At 27.7% G+C, this 25,730-nt stretch overlaps 1 protein-coding gene across 1 annotated transcript; it reads right to left on the bottom strand.

The window, feature by feature from the left end:
- Positions 1-12,246: 12,246 nt before the first annotated feature.
- LOC113559720 (peroxidase-like) lies at positions 12,247-19,518 on the bottom strand. Its single transcript, XM_026965462.1, has 11 exons — positions 19,450-19,518; positions 17,799-17,895; positions 17,418-17,682; positions 17,101-17,327; positions 16,739-16,897; positions 16,454-16,653; positions 14,244-14,845; positions 13,353-13,506; positions 12,784-12,960; positions 12,510-12,699; positions 12,247-12,440 (listed from the first exon to the last, which is right to left on the bottom strand). Exons 1-11 carry the CDS (start codon positions 19,516-19,518, stop codon positions 12,247-12,249), a joined length of 2,334 nt encoding a protein of 777 aa, XP_026821263.1.
- Between the last annotated feature and the right edge of the window lie 6,212 nt (positions 19,519-25,730).

The following is a 25,730-nucleotide window of genomic DNA, read 5'->3' as shown; positions in this document are numbered from 1 at the left end:
TAATATTATATCAAATTATTAGGTGATATCGTATTAAATATTACCATAGGCGTACATATTATTATAATATTATACATCCTTGGTAGTAAAATTTTAATCTATTGGTTTATTAGTATGTAAAATAGGTCCACTGTACTCGAAATAATAATAATACAATTTTAATTTTCAACGAGAAAAAAATGCTATTGCAATACAGCGTTTTGTCTTCGACCGTGTTTCAGTTACGACGCTGACGAAAAAAAGAGACCGAAGAACAACGATAGCCGGACCACGAGTTGCTACACATCAGTTGCGGCTTTATCGTGGGACATTATCTCCGGGAGCCTTCCAACGCCAAACTTGGAACAAAATTTCAAATTAAAAAAAAAATTACAATACTAAATCTAATTTTCGCGAAGTTTTAACCATTATATTAAGAATATCTTCACAGTTAACACCTATGTGGCTATGTCTCTATGTACATTTAACAATATTAGTTCATCTAATCTTTTGTCGCCAGTTCTGTTACATAAATACGTACCCACGTCAATACACAGGTATAATTTTATTATATTTATAAATCCTGTTTAAGTATTTTTATTTTTATTCAAATTATATTAATTATTTTAATTTGTCAATATTAAATTTTTATTTTGCTTTAACCGATTTTTCACAAACACAAAGTGTTAAAACTTTAACGTGTTAGGTAAACTGAGTCCCAAGTAATAACATTTTTCGAAAGAATAATTTATAAATAACAACGATGTACCTACTTAAAAATAAAAAGTCGATACATTCAATGAGTACTATATGAGTGACTAGTCGCCAATTAATGGTTATCAATTATCGATTTGTTTACTTAAATACATTCAAATAGATACATATGTAAAAATACGTAACAAAAAAGTACATAATTAAAATGAAAAAAATAACAATGGAAAATTTTTTTTTGAGACAAGAAATATTGAAATATGAAAATAAAAATATTTCAAGATTTGAATTCGTTAAGAACATATCAAATAAATGTTTACCATATACCTACATAATAATAAATAGTAATAAATAAAAAAAAATTGACTTGAATTTGTATATTCATATTATATATTTAATTAATTGTGATTTGTATGTACAACGTAGTGAATAATATTAGATGTTAAAAACAAAAAAAAGCACGTTTTTAACCATGCCAATTATAAACATAATTAATTGTGATTTTTATGTACAATGTTGTGAATAATATTAGATATTGAAAGCAAAAAAAGCACATTTCTCTCATAACAGATAGTAGATAAGCATGTAAATTTACCTAGCCCCTGTAATATCATACCTGTCTATCAAAGTATAATAATAATTATGACAATTGACATTGAAATAGAATAAGTAAATAACCATACAAAAACCGAATATTTCGGGGGGTGTTTGAACACCCAAAACACCCCCCTGTGTACGTCCCTGAGTTGGAGCATTCAGAACAGAGGAACCAAGAGGATTTGGGTAACGAGTACAAAACCGATATACTCACTTACTGACGCCATTAGGATTCCGCAGCTGGCGGTCGGGCCGCCCAATAGACATCGCAAGAACAAATAGAACACAGCGATAGATTGAACTACGATAAACGAACTTGCGTCAACGAGCAGGGTGAGCTGCGTCACGAAGACAAACTCGAAGAACGCCGGAGGTGCCTATGGTGCACGTACGCGGACAATCAACTAGACTTGGAACGTGACGCGGACACCGTTATGGCCGGTACGTGATGTGGTCGCTCCGAAAACTGGCCAACAGCAACAGGCAGCTAGACGAGTACAAACAAACTCACCGATCTTACGCCGGACCACGAGTGAGCCAGGAGCCAGACAGCCAGAAGTCTAAAGATAGTCGTCAGCGTCAGCGACAAAGCAAAAACGTCTGGAATTTGATTATACGGAAAGGCACCGTAACCGTGCCCTTGTGTACCGTGCTGGTCGACCAGATGGAGACGCTGGCACACCCACATCTACTAACGGCCGAGCTGATCAAAATTCTGGACCTGTCCGCGTGTAACATGCCTAATCAACCGGATATGGCAAAAGTGTGGTTGTCCGCGGTAAAAACCGCCTACAACGTTCCGATCGGACCTAAGACACCGCCGCCGAAAACAAACCAATTCGTATTTAATACACCGGTAGCGCATCCCCCGCCCCCGCTGCCAATTACCGCAACACCGACATCGATGACACAAACGACACAATTTAATTGGGATTTAAACCTAACCAATGGTGCATTAATCTGCCCAAGTTTAATTCGGTATTACGTGGACTTAGAGCCGAAATTCAATAGATTGCAGAACTTCAGTATGAAATTTAATCCCTATCAAAGCTGTTTAAATGAGATGGTGAGTTACTCCTATATTTGATTTATTATTATTATTATTGATTATTTATTATGATCTCGTAAAATGTGTGGTTACCTATGTTGATTATATATTATATATAGGTATAATACGTCAAAGGGATGCCAGTCTAGATTATTATAATTATTGTTGTACAGTTACAGGTTCCACATCGCAGAAATTATAGACGAAACACAGAACACAAGTACAAATTGTATTTTGTTCTATTATAGAAAACTAGTATGTTGTCCATTTAATTCCGGACATAAAATGCCTAAAAAAACGCTTTTATTACACTTAACCAGATGTCCGGATAAACTAAAAAATCGATCAAATTGTGCCTACAACTACTTACATGTGCTTGATTCAAGATGTTTAAAAGTGAGTACTTAAATGAAAAAAATTATTATATTTATATCTAAATGCCGATTAAAGCTTAGGAGCATAAAAGTCAGTGTCGCAATAGTCCCAAGTATGAAAAATTAGCAATTAACGATGGGGTGAATAGGAATAAATTTGAATATGATGTATGACGTACACTCGTACAATAATAATAATAATAATAATAATAATATTGATACGTGTCATGTGTACAATACATTGTAGGTAGAAGTACATATAAATTAAATAGGTATATGTGGCCGCCGCTTCAAACACGACAGTTTGATTTGCGGCACTTTTCCATATAACTATAATACATATCATGTTTAGGCGCAGTATCATCGAAACAATTAAGCCACTGTACAACGATCGTAGTAATTTCGTCCATTGTATACACTGTTCAGTAGTATGTAGAAATAAAAAAATAATATAATGGATATAATTTTTCACTACAAGACAAGTGTATGCTGATTTTTTTCTGATTTAATTTTGAATTATTCCATAACGGCGAGAAAAATGTATTATGTATATGTATGTTTTAGGTATCTTGTATATTATATACACTACATATGTTATACGTGTGAGATATCACTACCAACTAAAACCATAATTTTAATTTTAACCGCAGTGGCCAGTGAACTTTTCAGTTATTTATATTCTGTATATTGAATGTATATATATATGTGTGTGTGTGTGTGTGTGTATGATATATTGATCGATGTCAATAATCGTGTGGTAGGCGTATAACGAGACGATAACTAGATAGTAGATAGTACCTATACCTTATAATTGTATAAATTGCTATTGCTAATAAATTTTAGACGCGTGTGTATAATTTTATAGGCGGTAAATCGCATACGTTATAGTGTATAAAACGCGTAATGTGTATTCGACTTAAAGCTTTAAGGCGTCGATTATTCGCACACCAACAGTGGTGGACTAGACAAAACCGGGATACCGGAAATTTCCCGGTGAGCCGCTGCTCGTATAAAAAATATATCTATTAATATTATTCTGAAATTATAAATTAAAATATTACCTAATGGCTAATAAGTAATGAGTATGTAATATTATTGAACATAAAAAGCCAGATTTATGATTATATTAAAATGCGGGACCGGCTTGTGTTCGGCCAGTCCGCACTTGTTGACAACTTATTGTAACAAGCTAAAAATAGAATATCAAATAGTTTGTTTTATATCAATTAATTAAAATATTTAAAAATGTAAAAGCTAAATTGTGTTCACAATAGTATATAATAATTATATATATATAAAGGGCCTTTAGTGTACTGAGAGCCGCTAAAATTATGATTTTCCGGGGCTGTGTTTTTTTCCCAGTCCGCCACTGCACACTAATATAGCATAAAGGCGCAGTATCGTCGAAATAATACTTTTGTATAATAACGAGTAAACGGATCCACAAAGGGGAGCATATAACATTGTGTATAAGGGTAAGTGTTCCGCCAGTTATTATTCAAGGTTGATAATTTATGTGTTTACATGCAGTGGCGTATTTTTAAATTGTTTCTACGGGACATGGGTGGAATGGGAGAAAGAACATTTGTGTCCAACTACTGTTATAATTTATTTATTAATACAAATTAAGATTTATGTATTTTTATTTATTAAAAACTAAATTTTTTTCCAGTTTATCTAAGGTTTTTTTTTAGGTATAATATAGTCTGGGATTTAATTATTTTATTATTATAATATAATACATTTTAAATTGGCTATAAATAGAAATTATTTTGTTTTAGACTTTTGGAGAGGGTCGAGTCCTGAATACATGTATTATTCATACTAGGTAGGTACTATTATCAAACCACTTATAAAGAACCTTACGATCAATTTTTAAATTTGTTGACTTAGCAAAAAAACTAAAAAATAAATAAAAATAGACAAGTCGAAAAGTCTGTAGACAATACCACAAATTAGAAAAAAGTTCGATCTTCAACATTGAGAATAGTTTCTGATGGTAAATTGGATATATTTGATACTTTTATATTAAAATTAAAAATGTAAAATGTACGTAATTTTTTCGGTGGGTAATTTACCTAGAAAAATTTTTGTAAATTTACTGTATTCTGTAAATTTGATAAATTTTGTTAATTTTTGTATATCACCATAAGGACACCCACAGGAACTCTTCACTGCCTCTTTCATGATCTTATAATTATTGTAACGCTTATTTTTGTATTTTACTGAATAGTAGGATGTTTATGGTACTATAAATTTAATTAATGATTTTATATTATGTACCTTGTAGTGTATTATTGACTTTTATATTTATATTTTAAATTATTTTATATGTACATAAATATTAAAAATGTACCTATAAAATAAATTGCAAATTAATTAAATCAGATTCATTAAGTAGTAAGTACCTATAAAATTAACACCAAAAATCAAAATCAATTCTAGTTTTTAATTTATTTGTCTTTTCTCTAGTTATACCCATATATATATATATATATATATATATATATATATATATATATAGTTACTATTATAATTTAATAATAAAATACAATTTATTATTAGCATATACATATAGATATATACTATATATTATATTAATACACTATCAGTAGTTGTGGACATGTGATATGCTATGAATATTTACCTCGTTAAGACGTTTAATTTGAGGTGTCACATGCTAATATTTACGGTAAAAAAATAATTGGTAAATTTACCGGTAATTTATCTTTAATTAAAATTGATTTTTCTAGGAAATCGAATACAAGATGGCTCAAAAATTGTTCATATGCCAATTAAAAAATATTGAAAATTCATTAGTTACGAATTATTTTTATATAAGCATTTAAACTTAACATTTTAACCAAATTTAATAAAATCACAAACATTTGCATATGATTTTAAAGCTAAAAATTCTTAACTAGTGTAGAACTACTAGATCTACAAATAACATAATTTTGCATAATTTTCAAAATATTTTGGTTCTTTTTGAGCTATTAATTATTATATAAAACTTATAAAATATTTTTAGTATATTTTCTAATACCATTAAACAAAATTTCGTACTCATTCAACAGTGAAAATTTAAAGAAGATTCTTAATAAGTTTTAGTTTTGACTATGTATAAATTAAAAAGTGGAATTTAATTTTTATAAGCATTTGGAGTACGAATTTTGACAATATAAGTCAAAATCACGATCATTTGCGAATTAATTTGTATTCATAATATTGTGTATTAAAAATAAATTATAAAATAAAATTTTTAACTTTAAAATTAAAATGTAACACAAAGTTCCTGTTAAGTAGTTAATGCTGCAACTAAAAAATCTAAAAAAAATTTGTTTTTATATCTATATATATTACGAGATATATTATTAATATTTGAGTTCAATGTTTGGATTTTATATTTAAATGAATAACAAAAACTAATAATTTTGTTGTAATTCAAAAATATTATCCACGATAATTTGAAACTATGACATAATATATTATTACATTTTTACACTTAATGACATTTTAAAAACACTTAGATTATGTATGTTATTTATAGTTTATACTATTAGTTATACTATTTTACTGTATTAGTGCTGTACAGCAGAGCAGTTGCATATTTTTTTTTCAATTACCAAGTACTGGAAATTTTTACTTTTTAAACCTAAATCTACTTAATTTTCCTAACAGAAAAGTTATTATTGATGAAAATCAAAAGATTTTTCTCTATTGCAAAAATTTGTTTACAATTATACAAATAAAACACATTACTACAAATTAAATAGGCTAAAATATTATTAGTATTAATCACAGTAATATAGTACAAAATGTTTGTTTTACTTTCCAATAGCGGCAATATTAATTTATTTACTTCTCCAATAGTGGCAATAGTAATGAGGTCGTACCTTTTCAAAATCCGATATGCCTTGTTACATTTATTCCACTTGATCTCATATTTTTAATTTCCGAAACTATTTCATTATACTTAACTGCCAATAAAAAAACTAAATTATTATTTTTTTTTTATTTAAGTCTTTTATAAAAACACTCGTGAAATCTTTCGCGTGAAGTCATTTTAAAAACCTATATGCACGACGTGTGCACCAAGACGAACTAGTAGGTACTGTGGCACTGTGCTAAATATTATTCCGTGAGTTTCATCAAAAGCAATTATCTACAATCATTATTTTATCGTATACATTTTATAAAAGCACTTTACCCAATCAGTCGTAGATAATGTGTAAAATACCCGAGTAATGTTCGGAATAAACGTTTTATAAATAGTAAATACCTAATAAAGATTATTTTCAATATAATTTTCAACGTTATCTATTAGATAATTGCAAGCAGTTATCCGGCATTGTATTGCTATAAATATTAAAGTCGCGTATTTTTTCAATTTTTATATTTTAAGAAATATAATATAATATAATAGCATTTACTTTATCCAATACGTACAAGTAGTGTACTAGTGTTTACTTTTCATACTTTACCCGCCACACATACAATGAACAATTTTTAACTTTTCGAGTAAATTCCGATTGCAAATTGGATTTAGTTTTTATTTTAAAAAGTTTATAATTACTAATATTTTACTTTTACAAAATAATCAGAAAAACCCAAAAAAAAAATAAAGGAAAAACCAGAATTTTTACACAAATCCACTTTATTTTTTGGTTAACTTAAGAGTTATATTACTTGGTAATAATAACAAGATATTATTTTATATAATATTTAATAATACACGATTGACGATCAATCCGTTTTATTTATCTGTTTCTAACGGACCGTTAGATGATCAAAACAAAACAAATTGATATAAATATGTTTCGCCAGGAACGGATCCAATCGATTTATTGTTCTCTATTATCAAGTCCAAATATCACGGATGAGAATATTAAAGATTTTAAAAATGCAAATAATATGCAATGTTTTAATTAATTCCTCTTATTGGAGATTAGGTATTGATGAAGGGGGCCTCGTTCTACAAAGGTCTATTATCCTACAGGACAATAGGCCAGTGGGCCAGCCCAACCCTGCAGCTGGAAACGATCTGTCAGTCTATTACAAAGTATATTTTATGATATATTTTTTTTTCTATAGTCATTAAAATTATTTATTTTACTTATAGTGCTACGGTATATTGATATATTTTTTTGAAAATATTGCATTTATTTACCCATTTACCCACGAGGCATGTTTAATGTTTTTGATTTAGAACAGAATAATTAACATATCATTATTATTTATCATAAAACGTGTAATTTCGTCCAAATTAGAATTTCTTCAAGTATCAATAACAAATAATTATGTTCCAGCATAAGCAGACATTGGAGGGGGGACTTAGGAGGGCTTAGTCTCCTAAAAATCTAAAGTTATATGTTATACTTGTATATTGAAAGGGGGTAGGGATCACTTTACATCATATCCCTCCTAAAAATTCAATCAAATGTCCGCCTTTGGTGCCCACCGACCAATTTTTAATTAAATATAATATACAGAAATAAATAATAATCAGATACTGATTATATTACTTTAATATGCATATTAATGTGTAAAATACAAAAACTTTTATACAGCATGGCTTGATTTAAATTTACACTCTAATTTTTAAAATACATATTAAATATTAGGTATTGTATAGCTTGGAAATAATAAATTATTATTTATAGGAAAATAAAAAAATAATTTCTTATTTTATTTTTACTTTATTTGGAAACAGAAAAAATATACACACGTTACACTAGAAAAACTGCTTTAGTAACAATAAGATTAATATGAAAATATTATTATACACATTTTTAATCGTATTGGCCGTATTGCATAAATTTACTTACGTACAAATGTCGTTTATATAGTATTTAGCATACCACGTATTAATGTATACAACATTATGAATATTGAATTATTAATAATAGCCATGTTGTGTTAGCTGATCAATAACGAAATAATCCGACGGGTGGCGACAAAATACTTATAATAATAATGTACACATTCGTGTTTACAATAATATGTACACTTTGTACTGTACTCGTATGTATTTGATCTTCATACCGGTATACCACATTACCACAGCGACAGCACTTAATACGCAGACAACAAAAGATAAATAATTTATCATGAATGTATCATTTTTAAAGATTGTTTTAATGTTTTCAAAATTACCAAGTTAAATGTGAATTTATATTTAAAAACGGTTATAATTTTGGCCAAACTTTTGGCTGGAGCACTCATAGACTCATAGCAGGAATATTTTCTTGTACAAAATGCTACGTCATACACAATTTACACAAAAAAATATGATATAAACAAAAAGGCGACATTGCCTTATTTCTAAAAACAAACGCACAGAAAGAACAAAAACAACACCAAGAAGAAAAATGAGTCCATAAACCACCAATTCTTGTAACAAATGGATGATTTAACACTCATTATAATAACACTACTTATATAACACTACTTAGTAATTTAATTAATCCTAAATAGTCCAAATAGAGTTTAATACCTAGTAAATAGTATACAATAGTTAAATATTTCACAAAATATCAACTTGTATCAATATATACTGAATAAACTTAAATCCATAACAATTTACAAATTTCGTGATAAACATTAAACAATAATGATAAGATCACTCATAATTTATCACTATTATTAATTATTATCTATTGATAAGTTTCATTTTAAATATTATATTCAAATTATCAACTACAATATTCATATATAGGATTACTATCACTCATTGAAATTTGAAAGTATTAAACATGCATTTTGAATGAAGCGTCAATGCAATTTATATTATTTTTCTTGTAAACTTAAAACTATTATACCTAGAAACTTATTTTATGAACATTCCTAATTTTAGATTTTAATCTTGTGATTCATTTTTATTGTTATTATTATGAAATATGAATATTTATCTAAACATTTAACAAATAAAAAAATATATACATGTGAAAAAAAACATAAGTAAGTACCTTACATATAATAACATTTGTTTCCCTCTGTAGTTGTATAAAAAATATACAATTGATTGATATTACTATGTTATGAGAACATAACAAAAAAAAGTGTGAGGGATATAATGACAGCCACTCTTTATAGTCACATTAATGCCTATATTACAACATAGAAATATATTATTATGTCTTTTTATCTTTATGTAAACAAACGATTCTACCGACAATACCCATCGACTGAATTTCAATAACTTAATTCTCCCTGCGTTTGTCTCCGGCTATGGTCGTGCATATGCTAGTGGTGTAATATAAATTCAGTTTAGTATTTTGTATTTTCAAATGATAAAAATGTTTATACAAGTATTTTCAACACATTAATTTTGTTTTTAATTAATACCAAACCTATTTCTCATTCCTTGGTTCAGCTAATATATGGTTTACCTCCAGTTGGATTAGGGAAAGTTAATTTAATTCATTTACCATATAGTTAAATCATTGTGTACATATATGTACTTACATGCATGTACACATATATGTATACATAAGGAGTTTACTAATTAACTAGAGTGTGCACGTAATACAGTGGAACTTCAATAACTCGAATTTTCGATAACTCAAATTTTATTTTTGTCTCCAACCGATTCGAGTTATCAAGGCTCCACTGTATATATAAACAATAAATTATAAATTATATATGATCAAAAAAAATAAATACATGTATATTATTACAACACTATATATATATTAAATTCCTTACAAGAATTTTCATTATTTTATGTAACACTCAATTAAATAAATATTAATTTATAGATTAAGAGTGTTTGCAGCACGAGAGAGATGTACTATGTAGTCATCTATCGAAGTTTTCTATCTTACATGTATAACAAATTAACAATTTGTTTTTTTTTTTTTTGCAGTACATACCTATAAAATTATTGCTTGAGAGTCATATTACTGGTCATTGGTCAGTTTCTGTACTTCAATCCTACCAATTATACTCATTTGTTTTGAACCTATTTATTAATTGTTTATTTTTTTGTGTAGATTATAGAGGAACATTATATTTTAAAAATTAAAAAAATATACATATATTCAATTTTATATTCACTGCAGATAGAATAAAAAATGGACAACAATAATTGTTCGGGATATGTTCAAATGGTTTTGGGGTGGTCAACAGACAGCAATTATTAGCTTACCTTAGTGTGTGAATTCAACATGTGTTTGATTCCTTTATAACAGTAGTATCACGCATAGCGTTCCTGTCTTGGCGACATCCCTGTTATTTGTCTGTACATTGTGAATTGTAAGTTCTAAGTTATGTGGTCTAGTGACACTGCTGTGTGTGTACTGTATACGTGAGATTACACTTGTTATTTTTTTTGTATTTAAAATTATTTAATTAGAGATACCGGCACCACACAATACCATAACCTCATTGACTAATTATACGTATAATTGATTTACATTATAATATTATTGCTTGACTAAAGCAGCTGTCTGTATATTGTATTGTCATGGCATGGCTAAGACAGTCGATTCTTTTATCATATTATACAAACATACAGTCCACCAAGAAACAAATATTTGCATTTTATTAAATATTTACTATTACATATTTATGTCATATAACAAATAGATATTCTATTAGACCCAATGGAGAAAGGTTACTTATTAAAACTATTAATCGTTTGTGCTGCGACAACATTTGTACCTCAAAATAATTATAAGAATTTATAAAATAATATTTATTGGCTCAAACACCTTTCATTTTTTATGAATAACTTGAAAAATTATAAAAATATTATTTACTTTACTGTAATTTATAAGTAAGGTTCAAATTTTAAAGAAGCATGAACTTGATAGCACTTAAAATGTATAAAAATATCATTTATTGACAAATAATCTTAAATTAATTATTCATCAAAAATACATTTTAATTTATAGATAGATACCTACTTTGATAAACACTAAATAACGTTATCAATAGATAGGTACATCTAACTGATACGCTTACCTACCTATTAAAGGTAAATATAAGAATAACATCAACAAAGAGACTTATTTAAAAGCTTTTATTGATTTGTATCATAAATATATAAGGTGTAACAAGACTATTTAATAAACTTCCATTTCAAATGTTACTATATTCGTTAAATAATCCTGGTACACCCTGCATATAAAACTATGATGATAAATATGATAATTAAATACAAAAAAATAAAATAAAATAAAGGCATTTATGAGTAAAAAATGCAAAAATAATGATTACACATTGACCATTACTTTAAAAAAATAAATGAAATACATTTTTATGTAAGAATCATTTTTCTAGCAGTAATTTTTAATTAAATATGATAATAATAATTATTGTAAATTTATTCTTTAAATATATTTAAAAAAATATATTATAAAAATATTACATACCTATGTAAAGCAAAAAAATTGAACTAATGGTTAATTAATGTTAATTGATTATTAAATATAAAACTTATAAACTTATTTACTAATAAATATTAAATACTAATATTATTGTTTTTAAAAATTAATAAATTATAAATAAATATGCCAATGATTTGTATTAGGTTTAAGGTCGTTGTTCCGTTTTAACAGCCAGCTCTAACCATGGACTGATACCTAAGTCTTTAATTAAATTACAATTTTTCAACTCATTAGCTGAAGAAGGTATCAAAAATGCTTGATTCTGCATCCTTGTTATATTATTGCCTTGGTGACAAAATAACGTGGCAAGCTTATAACTTTTGATTTGCTCCAGTTGATCTTAAATTTAAAAAAAAAGATCATTTAGAATAAAATTAATTTTGTTAAAAATAATACAGTAATACTAACTTTCTGGGAATACATTTGGTAAGTCATAAAAATATCTATCTCCAGCTCTAGTTCTTACAAACTGATCTCTAATCATACATCTCATTGTTGGGCCAACCATTGCGCCTTCTGCGTGCTTTTCTAGCAATGCACCAATCAATAAATCTATATGGTTCCAAGTTTTGTATTGTTTTATTAATTTATCAACTGACTATAAAAAACACACAGAACGAAAATAATCAGTACGGCGGATAAAGTATTACTAAATGACTCTATTTTTTTTTTTTTTACTCACTCCTTCCATCATGATCTGGGACAAATCTTGTATATTTGCTATTTCTTTTAGTCCACAATATTTTCTAAATTTGTTATAGTTAGGAATACCGTGATCTCGGCTTCGTTGTATAGCCAAACTGATAAAGTCCATTCCAAACAAATCATCTGGATGTGTACTGTACAAGTAATTTGTTAACTATAAAAAATTAAAACGGGTAACTAATGTTACAAAACATTACAACACAGATTTGTTTGTTTGGAAAAAAATTGTACACTAATAGTGTAGTGTCTGGGTAATGTGTAAGAGGTGTGATCAGATATCTGTATATCAGATATCTGTGTTCAAAACAAACGTTTTTGGTGAAGATTAATCAGCTAATAAATTTTTCAATTTTAACAACTGATTTCTGTCCACTGATGAAAAATTATAACGATCTACACTTACACCGGCTACACCTGCTCTTGGGTCGGTGTGAAAAAAGTGTACACTGATGTAACACTTTTTTAAAGCAAACAGCGTGTTCGTACACCATTTCAAAACGAGCGCTTTGGTGTACACTTGTTGATAACGTAAAACCTTAAACCTACCGTTTGGGTAAACAGCATATCGACTTTTTGTGCATTCTGTGTAGTTAGTCCTCTGATGAGTTCATCCGTGTAGTTCTTCACTATGTACATCGGCCGGTTGTAATGTTCCTTTAGCGAAAAACTTCCGTTGATCTGTCGATTTTCCGAGTATAAACTTGACAAAAACACGCACACAAATAAGAACTAGCATCGTAATAAGTATGTTACTAAATAGTAAATTATATGATTTTTTTTATCCAAAACACGTAGTATCTCAATACATTATTATGTATTTAATAATCAAATTTGAGATGGACAATTATATTTACTTCTAAATAATACATAAATGTGTTAAAACGAAATAAAGAAGTGCTTTTTACTTTTTTCTAATGATGGTAGTGTTTTTGTATAATATTACGTTTCACCTTACATTTGTATGTAGAAATTATTGATAAGAGGGCATTTAGTTGGCAATGTGTACTTCCTTACATTCGTAAATTTGAAACTTAACTAAAATTAAATGCTTATAGAATATAGATACTTAAATAACATAATTTATATTTTATTCGTTCAATAGTCAGTACGTTATATTGTCATATTATACTCGCAGTATATGTATAATTTAAGAAAATATTTAAAACTATATATAGGTCACCGTTTAAAAATCAAAAGCCGATAACGGATTCACTAGGTTGAATTAAAATAACTTCGTATTATTGCTCACATTGGTGTAAACACTCTAAAGTCTTAAGTATATTATATGCCCGCAAAGAAATATTTTTGAACAACAACAATTGTTCAGAACTGTTTTTAAAATCATCATCCCGAAATAGCCATTTCTAACCATACATCAATCACAATAATAATAATAATAATAATAATATCATATCCGGTATTCCGGTGTGTACGAACCTGATGTTGTCGCTTAACATGGAATTGGCGAACGGCAGTATCGCGGTCGCGAAGCTGTTGCTCACTGCCGGGTCGACGGTCTCGTCGTACGTATCGTAGAACCAATCGTTCACCATATCCAGCCCGTTTTTACTAGTGTAGTTTCCGCCAAGCAGCGTTGGCAGCCACTCGTTGTATGTGATGTGCTGTATGCACGCCACCACCAATTTCCTGGACTCTTGGAAAATCCGTTCGTCGTCCCAGTGCTTGTTGTGCCGTTCTAATTCTCTCGCGAATTCGTTGTGTTGCCTAGCCCACAACGTGTACAAGACCGTCAGTTGGGGAAGTGAGTTTGCCCGGGTGTCGCCGGCCTTGTAGCACGTGCCATTGCCATACTGACACGCCTCCGATCCCACCGGCATGTAAGACAAGGTTTGAAATGGTGGATCTATTACGGTTTGGTTCTTGAAGTATGAGTATTTGTACTCTTCTCCGGGCGGGATAGGTAACACAAACTTCTCCATGTTCAATGAACCGCCCTTCATGGTCCTCAATGCCATCGTCTGTTCTACCGACGAACCGTATATCATCGACCCGTCTAAATAATGAGTAGCTTGGTTCATCTACAAAACATAAACGTTTTAATTATTAATCGACAAGAATTTCTAAATTTGTTATTTTCTATGATTTTTGTGAATTTGCACCGTTAGTTCTCGACACTCGACTGCTAGAAATATTTGCACCACCCGACGCACTCTATTTTATGTAAACTGTTTCACTTTTTTAATTATTATCACAAACGTAAAAAAAAAACATAAATTAATCAAAGTGTACAATTATTTACATTATGTATTAGGATAAAGAAATTAAAAATAACTCATCAAATTTCAGTGATCTCCTAAATGTCATTTATATCACATCATATCTAAGACTGCACGAATACGTATAATAAATATATATTATATATAAAATTATCCCGTAATTTTGGTTTTTAGACTAATACTAATCACACGATAAATTTTTCACGAAAAAAATGACGATAGGTATATTTGAATCTAAAATAAGTAGCTATTTTTAAATAATTATCAATTAATTCATACCTATATTATTTAATAATCTAGAAAAAAAATAATGGAGTTATAATTTTTATAATAAACGATTGTTATTTTCATATAAAGAAGTTAATAGTTTTGTTTGATTGAAACTAATTTTAAAAAACAAATATTACATTACACAAGTAATGTTTATTGCATTATTGCATTGTTTCAATCTACAGATCTCCGAATAATTGATTTTTAGAACAACTTCAAGACCTTTTATCCAATATAACAGTTGAAAATAAAAATATAATGTTTATGGAGATATTATAAATATTTATTTATTAAATAATATTAGATTGACTATATAATAACTGCATAATAAGTTTAATTTCTTTTATGATATCATTACTTGTATACATTCACTGACACGTATTAGAAAGATAATGCAACATGTATTGACCATAAGGATAAGTTTTTAAGAAAATTACGACGAAAATAAATACGAAACTAAAATATTAACTGTATAGGTATTGTAAAGCAATACTATAAAATATTATATTAAAATTATTAGTTATTATAGTGTTATTACACATTACACAAAAAATGTAATACATATCATATATATCTAAAATTGTAATTATAATTATTCCAAATATAAATACATCGTCTAATTACTATGATAACTGTCTGATAACTTATTATTTATAAAGAGATGGTTATTGACAAATGAACTAAATATTTAAATTTATTAAATTTATATAGTTATATCATAACCATAAGTAATATTTACAAGCTATTATTTTAATTTATTATATTTTTCATTATTTATTTATTATTTTTATGAATTTACGCAAAATTAATATTATTTAACATTTATTAGAATACTATTATTATAACGTTTTATTAATAACTGACGTTACAATGTAACTTTAATACAACAATACTATTACGCAAATAATTTCAGAACTGCGAAATAAAAAAAAAAATGTTATTATTATTTACTTAAAATACATGATTTTATGATGTATACGTTTTTAAAGGGACTTGGGACTTGGTCTATTCTAGCCACCATCAAAGTCCTTATTCAAATTAGCTTCATTGCGTGTAATTATTTACCTAATTTTAATTTTATAATAAAAATATAAAATTTTATCGATACGGTTATTATATAATATGGCTGAAGACTGTTACTTGTTCCATGGGTCCAAATGTGCAATCCGGACGCATCGCCGGCACTGAACGCACGTAGTTCATGCACGATTGCAATTTTGGTCTATAAAATTCGTCATCATCCGGGATAGTTATGGGATTGCACGACTTAACGTATTCATTCACTTTAATATGCAGCGATCCGTTGTTATTGCAACATCTCACGAATGTGTTATTAGTCCCTATGGATTTCGTATACATACGCATACAATAATTCAATAATTACAATCAGTGTGTGTGTGTGTGTGTGTGTGTGTTTTATCCTACCCATGCTAGAAACTGCCGTGCGTGATAGATCGTGGCCAATGAAAATCCCCCAATACGCCATTGCCATTGATTTTAAGTCGTCAGCTGACTGCTCGTGGCCGACAAGACCCATACTAATTTTTCTAGGATTGGGCAGTTCTTCCGAAATATCTTTAATACCTGTATGAACAATCGATTAAACAATAGCATTAGGTCCGCATGAATGTAAATTATGATACGTGATACAGGTATGTATTTACAGCACATAGTACGTGCTTGAAGAACAAGCGCTAGATGAAGACCTTAAATTTTTAATAGAAAAATTATATACATATAAAGATTACAAGTTTACGAGTAAAATAAAAACAATTAAGACATATTACCATCTGTGTAAGCTGGAAACATCAAACGCTTATAAGCTGTGGTTGCCTTTCCCAAGTAGGTGCGTCTTAAGTTGTTACAAGAACCATCAGCACTACGAAACGTCAAGTTCCTCCCGGTGCACTCGGTTAGGTTGTAATACTCAGAAAAACACATTTCACTCAGAGATGTCTTTTTTAGATTCACGTTCGATAAATCTCTGGCACACTGTCTGTCACTAATCCCGTGCCTGAAATTATAATTTAGTTTATGCATATATTATAATTAAATATTTATTATTTTATTGTTTTGTCATTAAGATATTTATTTTGTTTTTTACTTTATACAATGTGTATTCTTTATACTGCGTGTAACCGCAATTAGAAGTTCAGCATTCCGATATCCTGAAATTCCGTCTTTGGAAGGCTGAGAATCGATCAGTTGTCCACGAATTGGACTGCTTTCAATTTTCAAATGATCATTAATTTCCGGTATTAAAGTATCCTCAGCAAGACGAATTTGTTGAATTCTTTCGACATTTTTATGGATTTCTTCTTCTATTTCGTAGATTTTGAGATTTCTGTACCAGTTTTTATATTTTTTCGCTGAAACTATAAATATCGTTGTAACCAATTTGTAAAGGTAAAATCAAAATTAAAGCTTAAATTATTATATATACCTGTTTCACACAATTTAAGAACGTGATGATCTTGAGTCTTACAAGGATCATTAAATCCTTTACAGCACGATGGTAAGAATACCAACAAACAAATCAACAGTTTTATGAATATCGAGAAACTCATTCTACCAATTTTAAACTGAAATCATTTTACAAAATGTGTAATTAATAACTAATAAATACATATATTAATATGTAGGTTTATTAGTTATTACTATAGAGTGCGGATTTGTATGAAATTTGCATATTTATTCTGGTTGATCGTATATCATGATATATTAAGTGAGTACAAAATTTGTTTCATGACATAACGATTTAAATAATGAAACATTTTTAGTGCATTTTTTTGCATATTTCGACATTTTTCTATTTTAAGGGATTTACAATTTTAATTGCATATTTCATTTTTTCACTTGGATAATTTTTTTGTTTATTAGACATTTTTGAAATGTCCATTATAATATAAAGAAAAAGTACCTATTATATTTTTATAGTTTCGATTACTATCAAAATAAATTAATAGATATACATGTAGAATGTAGGTATAAACGGTTTTCCCAAATATGACCTTATAATATATTAGATTAATAATCAATAAGATGATGAAAGTAACGAAAAGTAGATAAGTATCTATAGTAGAGTTCCGTAATTTTTTTAAGTATAGTATGTTAATTAAATGTTCAAAAAATATTTTTTTATAAGCCCGCGCTATAGTGATTATATATCTACTTGTTTAATTTTCGTTATTTTGTTAACTTTATTCTTTTCAAAAGACTTTAAATTTTGATAAAATCAAAGTTAATTTAAAATGTCCGATATTGGTTCAGAAAAAAAAAATTTCACTAGGCAGAAAATTGTCTATAGATCAGTAATTATTAAAAATTAAATCTTGTATTATAATAAAATATTAATAAAAACTTGATAATATAAATTTTTCGAATCATAATTAAGATTATCATACGATCTACATACATTTTTCTACTGAATTTAAATATCTTTTTTAAAATCAAGATCGGACAATGTTGACTAACTTTAATTTTGTCAAATCAATAAGTAAGTTGTCGTAAAATTTGTGAATTTTTATTGTTATCGTATTATTATTGACATGTGTATTCGCGTACGTGTAGTGGCATCCGTCTGCGGCTCCGGCCGGTACCTGTATTACATTTCACTCACACTAATAATCATTTATAACTAGGGAACGGATTTTATTGTAATAAAAAAATCAATATATGTACATTGGATGTATCAATTTTTCTGAAAATATGGAATAAAAAATCCAAAAATGTAAATATTAAAAAAATGTAAGTATTAGTATATTGAAAATTACAAAAAAAAAATTTTTTATAAATATAAATATCAAATAAAAGTAGTAAAATTAATTATTTCGTGACATAATATAAAAATTAAAATTAGGTAGGTATTTGAAATTACAAAATTTTAAAATGAAAATTACATTTATGCTAAGTCCAATATAGCTCGTGAGAACCTATAATGCATTTTTAGAAACAAACAATTGTGTATGGAAATAATGCTTCATAGATTTATACGGTATGATTTATCTATCAACTAAAGCCTAAGATATACTCGTTATAAAAATGACCTAGCCCCATTATATTTATTATAGTAGGTTGACCTCCAGTCCCTTTTAAACTCAATGGTCAGATAGCTAAAGCTATACTGGTCCACAAACCCCAGCGAGTTCCAAACCGTTCGAATTAGCTATACACAACGGATAATCATTCCGATTCCGGTAGGTCATGACTAATCACCTATCACACATTAACTCGAGCAAGTTTAAGTAAATACATAATATATATACTGTAGTACGAAGAAGGAAAAAATTGAAATAATAAACTATGTCACGTATGTAGTTCATTTAACCCAACGAGCGAAGAATAACATAACGTTATATAACTTATTAGTAAAATCATATTCATTTGTTTCAAGTGAACATTTGGTACTCACCGATAAGATGTTTTGTTAAATAATCAGATTCTCACCCTCCAACGGCTATCATACGATTGAATCATTTAACGTCAAAATACTTATCCAGTGATATTTTAATCACTACTGTTTGACGATGCGTTAGTATGACAAGTCGGAAAGACCGACGGCGTGCCCTTTTACAATCCGTAGTACATTATCCGAATTTGTGGCTGATAGTGGTAGAGGCGCGTAGAATAGATATCGACTAACTGATGTTGGTGGTTATGAAAGTGGTTCGCATTGCCGAGTATCGAACGAACGACAATCCTATTGGGTGAACTGCACTACCGTCTACCCACCAGTTTGCCATCCCTTCTACCCACCCACTAATCAACCAAACAAACACATACAGGCACGACGGAGCATCTTATTATTTATTATAATATTTTAATAAAAGATTTTTTTTTTACTTTTTACTGTCTAAACTTTCTTAATTTTTTCACGTTCTATTGTTTCGTGGTGATACTAAATTTACTAACCTTTCATAAGAAATATATGTGAATAAACAAAATTAGTATAATAAACGCTCTCTATATATACGTTTATGATATTAAGTAGACTTCAAGCATATAAACAAGAATAACAATATATTAATTTTACCTATCTTTTTTTTTAAAATATTCATCTATAGGAAGATGAGATTCAAAATACTACACATATAATTTCGTATTGTATCGTTCATATATAATCTATAATAAAAAATGTTTTCTCTTTTACGCAATATTATCCTAAAATAATGTCACAGACATTTTTTTATTTATGTTTAATTTAACTCATGCTTCAAATATCCATTTGCGTACATTACAGTAATTTAATACCATACACTAAAAAAGATAAAAATTAAATTATATTAGTATTTTTAGACTTGCAGTTGTGTAGATACAAGTGGTAAACCTCCACCCCGAGAACAAAAAAATAATTTACGAATAAAAATATAAAAAGAGGAACAATAGAGAATTATAAATATAGAACAAACAAAGGAATGTCTATAAAATTTTTGAAAATCCAGAAATTATCATTATAGTATAATAGTCTGCAGTGTTATTCATATTGTTCAGATTATCTAAACAAAATATTGTAAATAGCATTGTAGTGTGTATGAACGGACTATAAGTATAACAAATATTACTATACTTAATATCGGCGCATCCCAAACGGCTCCCGTCCATTGTTTGCTTATTCCAAAACGGCTCCCGTCAAAAAAAAATTTACAAACAGCTAAATTTCCAAACTGCTTTGGTAATACCGGTATACGTATACCAACTTGAGTTCCTCTAAGTCTCTAGTATAAGTACACGAATTTATTTTACGATTTTTTATTTCAAAAACAACAATTATTAATTTTGTTATCTATTTAGTATATTGAATAAATTATGCATGTTGATTGTTACGTATTATTTTTTTTTATTTTTTACCTAACATGTAGGACGTACGATATTACTATCGAGCACTGTATATCGACGGTATATCGTATTTTTAAATTTAAAATGTATAATGTACACCAAAAATATAAGATATATTGATAATATCGAAAATACCGAAATCATATATTATACGTACTCGTGTACTCGCTAAAAATATTCGTATGAAGTATACAAAACAATTGTACCAAAAAAATTTACCTCATTTTAAAAACAAAATTTAAATAACTTAATAATATTACTTGCTTACATTTTTAAGACAATTTAATACATTTTTATATTATATATTTTAATTGAGAAAATTTAATGATAAATTTGGGATTGTTTTTATTTTTACCAAGTCCATTGCTCTCTATACAGCAACATTTCAATGCATTATTTGGTTTATATTTAGATCTCGTTATTGGAGGCAAACAGGCCGATAGACGGCATACGAATTAAAGTTTAAGAGGCCACAACACCCGCAGTGTTGTCTCCGTCTTACAAGTACGCAACATAGCAAATTTACGCTCAGCGGATCACGTTTAAGCACCGTTAGTTTAAAAATTAGAGTGAAAGGACCCTTTATGAAACTTGATGGTAAAAACATTATCTTACTTTTATAGTTCAATTTTTTAGCAAGTTATGCGTATATAACATAGCGTAAATTAAAAATGCTCATCTCACTTAAAAACATAATAATCGTAAAAAAATAACATTCAAACACAGATAATGTTCATACCATCAACTTTCATAATAGGTTAATTCGCTATTTCACTCTAACTTTTAAACTAATGAAGCTAAACGTGATCTGCTGCAGGTAAATTTGATATGTTACGTACTTTTAAGACGGAAAAAAAGGTCATCGTTCAAAACCACACACATTGACGTATAAATTATATTAATAACGTATACATTTATCTAAAATAACATTATCGTTTTAAAGGTTAATCATTATAAAATACTCGTAAAATTTTTATCGATGGGTGACCGTCCGAAAATTAATTTATTGTTTTTAGTTTTACCGACTATAAAATGGTAAAATTATTTTAACAACAAAATTCAATATTATACAAACAGTCTGTTGCCTATATTTAAAACAAATAATAAAAACTGGACTAACGAAAATTCTACTTTTAAGTTGGGAGTAAATAATAAATACACACCTTCTCTAAGGCATTTTAATTTTAATTTTATATTTTTATTAATTTATTAGAATTTATATTATTACATTAAGGATCCATGTAACAGCACTAATGAAATGTAAAAATAAAAATTAACGACTTCAAAATCACAATTATTTTTATTTATCGAATTTCTGTTTATATCGCAATCACCGCTCAACTAGAAGCTATTATATTATATAATACTTAACCTACAGATTTTCATTGATATCGATTATTTGTATTATTTATATTTTATATTATTTGTATGGTAACATAATATTTTTGTCAACATATTTATTTTATTCAAAAATAAAAATAAAATATGTATAATTTATATGCGAACAATGTATATTATATACGAGTATAACAATACATATCAATAAGAATAAATGCGAAATATTAACTATTCTACCGTAAGTATATCATTATAAGTTTATTTCATGAATTTTTTTTTTTCTGGTTAAGCTATTAAGGTAATTAATTTTACTAATGGTAATACGGTAGGTTGAGTCAATATGTCAGCTGGAAACATTCCATTTATTATAATTCATATTTAATTATTATAACAAAATGTATTCAAAAACTTAGAGTTGATTATCCGGGCCAATTAACCATTAATAAAAAATTTATGTATGTAATATGTAATATATACGAATAATTAATTCAACTAATTGATAAATATTAATATTACCACATACATTTTCTATAATAATAAACTTTTAGATTAATCACGATAAATTTTTAATCGTGATTACTGTAATCGCGTTAATTGCATTTTTGGTGAAATCGGCCCTTAACATAGTGAACAAATACTATCGGTCTTAAACTATACAATCATGAATGTAATTTTAAGTTCTAATATCTTAATAAATAATATAATTTTTATAGCGTAATAAAATCGATCTTATTAAATAGCTTAACATACATTACCATATGAAAAATAGCAACAAGTGATCCACACGGAAATGAGTATTTTTAATGAAAATTCACCATCACAATCACAGTATATACATTATACACCTATCACGTATGAATACGCGAGTAGATACTAAAAATGTTTTTTTGGAGAGGCGATTTTATGCTATTTCTTGGAGGTCAAAGCGTCCCTAGTATGTTACACATTTATTGAAAACAATTTGTACAGTTATTAGTATAATTAAAAATTGTTTTAGTGTAAATAGTACATTGATGTGAATTATATTTTATCTCGATACTTTGTACATTTGTTATTTACTTATTCAGTGATGATATTTCTAATGTTTCAAATAATTTAATATTTAATAAGACAGATAGGATTTTGATTAAAATATTACAAAGTAAATATATAGCTTATTTGTAAAAGGTGGTTCTCATACAATGTAAATATATAGTATTTGTAAAAGGCGTTTCACATTCTTATAAGATTTTTTTTTATTAGTTGTGAGAATAGAATATTTAATATTACTTATAATGTTATAAACTATAGCATTATTATTTTATCCTATGATATTATTGGTATCATGACAATATTTATATATATATATATATATATATTGTCGAGATACTTACAAAACTATAACGAATATAAATGTCGTTGGAATGTATAAAAAATAACGAAATAATGATCTACTTGTTTTTAATGGATTTCTTTACAAATAAGACTATTGGAATTCGTGTATGCGATAAAAAGATAATACCTCTATAAAAAAAATATTGTAAATTTCTCGAGTTCGTCCCGAAATTACCTTTTTTAATGTTCCAAGTGCGTCCTAAATAAGGTATCACCCGAGTGCATCCCAAGAAAAAAGGTCACATTTTTCAATTAATTTAGAGGTACACTGCAATTATTATCGAAGTTAAAATTAAATGCAATTTCTCCACCATTTCCAGTGCTCCACAATCATAGTTGTAAAAATTAAGCACATATATAAATTATTATAGTTGTAAATTTGAATGGGCACGGACCAACTATTACGCCTAAAACAAAATTTCAACATAAACAATCTAAAATTCTATATTAAAAAGTTTGAAAATAAAAAACGGGACGCACTTGGGATATACCCCCTGATCTACTATACAGAGCAGTACCCACAGCTTCCCATTTTTTTTTGTATAGATAAAAAACTTTAAAATCATAAAAGCAAAATTTTTTAATTTTTATGGAATTGAAGTAAATTTTGACCAAATTAGGTATTTAGATCTTAAATAATGAGTTTAGTTATTATATATAGAATTCCAAAGATTTATTGATAGGGACTTTAAATGTATGTTCACTAATCACTACTGCATGTGTATACTATTATTTACATTAGGTACAAGCTGAAATTTTTAAAATATTTATAATATGAAGTATATTTACAAACTACATTGTTTAAATATAGATTAGTAATCATACCACAAGCCATAAACCCATAATCGGTGTAAATATACGGTGTGCCTAAGGTCGGTAGTAGGTACATTACTACCAATTTAAAAGTTAATAACAACTAGAAATATAATATGAAATAACAATGATAAATTATAATATATTATATTTATAATATTATTAGATGTGATTTTATTTTTGTTAAAAAATAGTTATACCTATCGTATTACTAATAGCAATATAATTATAATATATAATAAAATAATTTAGAGTTATTGGCCAACAGACATGATTCGCTCAACGTAAACATCACTGACTTAAGATAAATAATTGAAAATATATACTATAAACTATAAAGGTATACCATATTATATATATCAATGGTGTAATATGGGCTTTAAGTTTATGGGAAAATGGGAAATCGTAAGTTCCTACACGAGAGTAACAGGTAAATAATTACATATACGTTAATTCCTACATATATAATGTATAAGTATAGGCGTCCTCAGACCTAAATTTCGAGGGTGCCAACAATTTTTTCGGACCCTTTCTTAACAAGACATGTACATATTTTAATAAATTATAATGCACGAATAAACATTACTTATATTATATCACATATTAATCAGTGGTATTACTAGTACCATTAGTACCAAGTTATACAATATTTCATTAGATAGTTATGGATCTAAAATCTATTTTCAAGATAATAAAATTGCAATATTTGTTTATTATTTTTTACTTTTGTAGTCAATGACATAATCATAATAAGTTTTACCACGAAAATTTAAAATATTTTACGTTGTATTATTTTTTTTATCTCGAAACATAATTTTTTATTACCACATATTTTAGAAAAAATACCATTTTTATTCTAATAGCATTAGTTAAAATACAGACCCATATATATATATGCTATAGGACTTAAATTTTAGGGCCCCAATTATATGTCGGGGAGTGCCCTGCAGGCACATCCGGAACACTCCGTACGCACACCTATGTATGTAAGTTCCTACACGAAAAAAGGTACGTATATTAGTTCTTACACGGTAGAAGTCAGGTAACTAAAAAAAAA

The sequence above is a fragment of the Rhopalosiphum maidis genome, chromosome 3 (genome assembly GCF_003676215.2).
Source record: "Rhopalosiphum maidis isolate BTI-1 chromosome 3, ASM367621v3, whole genome shotgun sequence".
In the NCBI taxonomy this organism is placed as follows: domain Eukaryota; kingdom Metazoa; phylum Arthropoda; class Insecta; order Hemiptera; family Aphididae; genus Rhopalosiphum; species Rhopalosiphum maidis.
The sequence above is the reverse complement of the archived record's forward strand: the minus strand, read 5'-3'. Positions and strand labels throughout refer to the sequence as shown.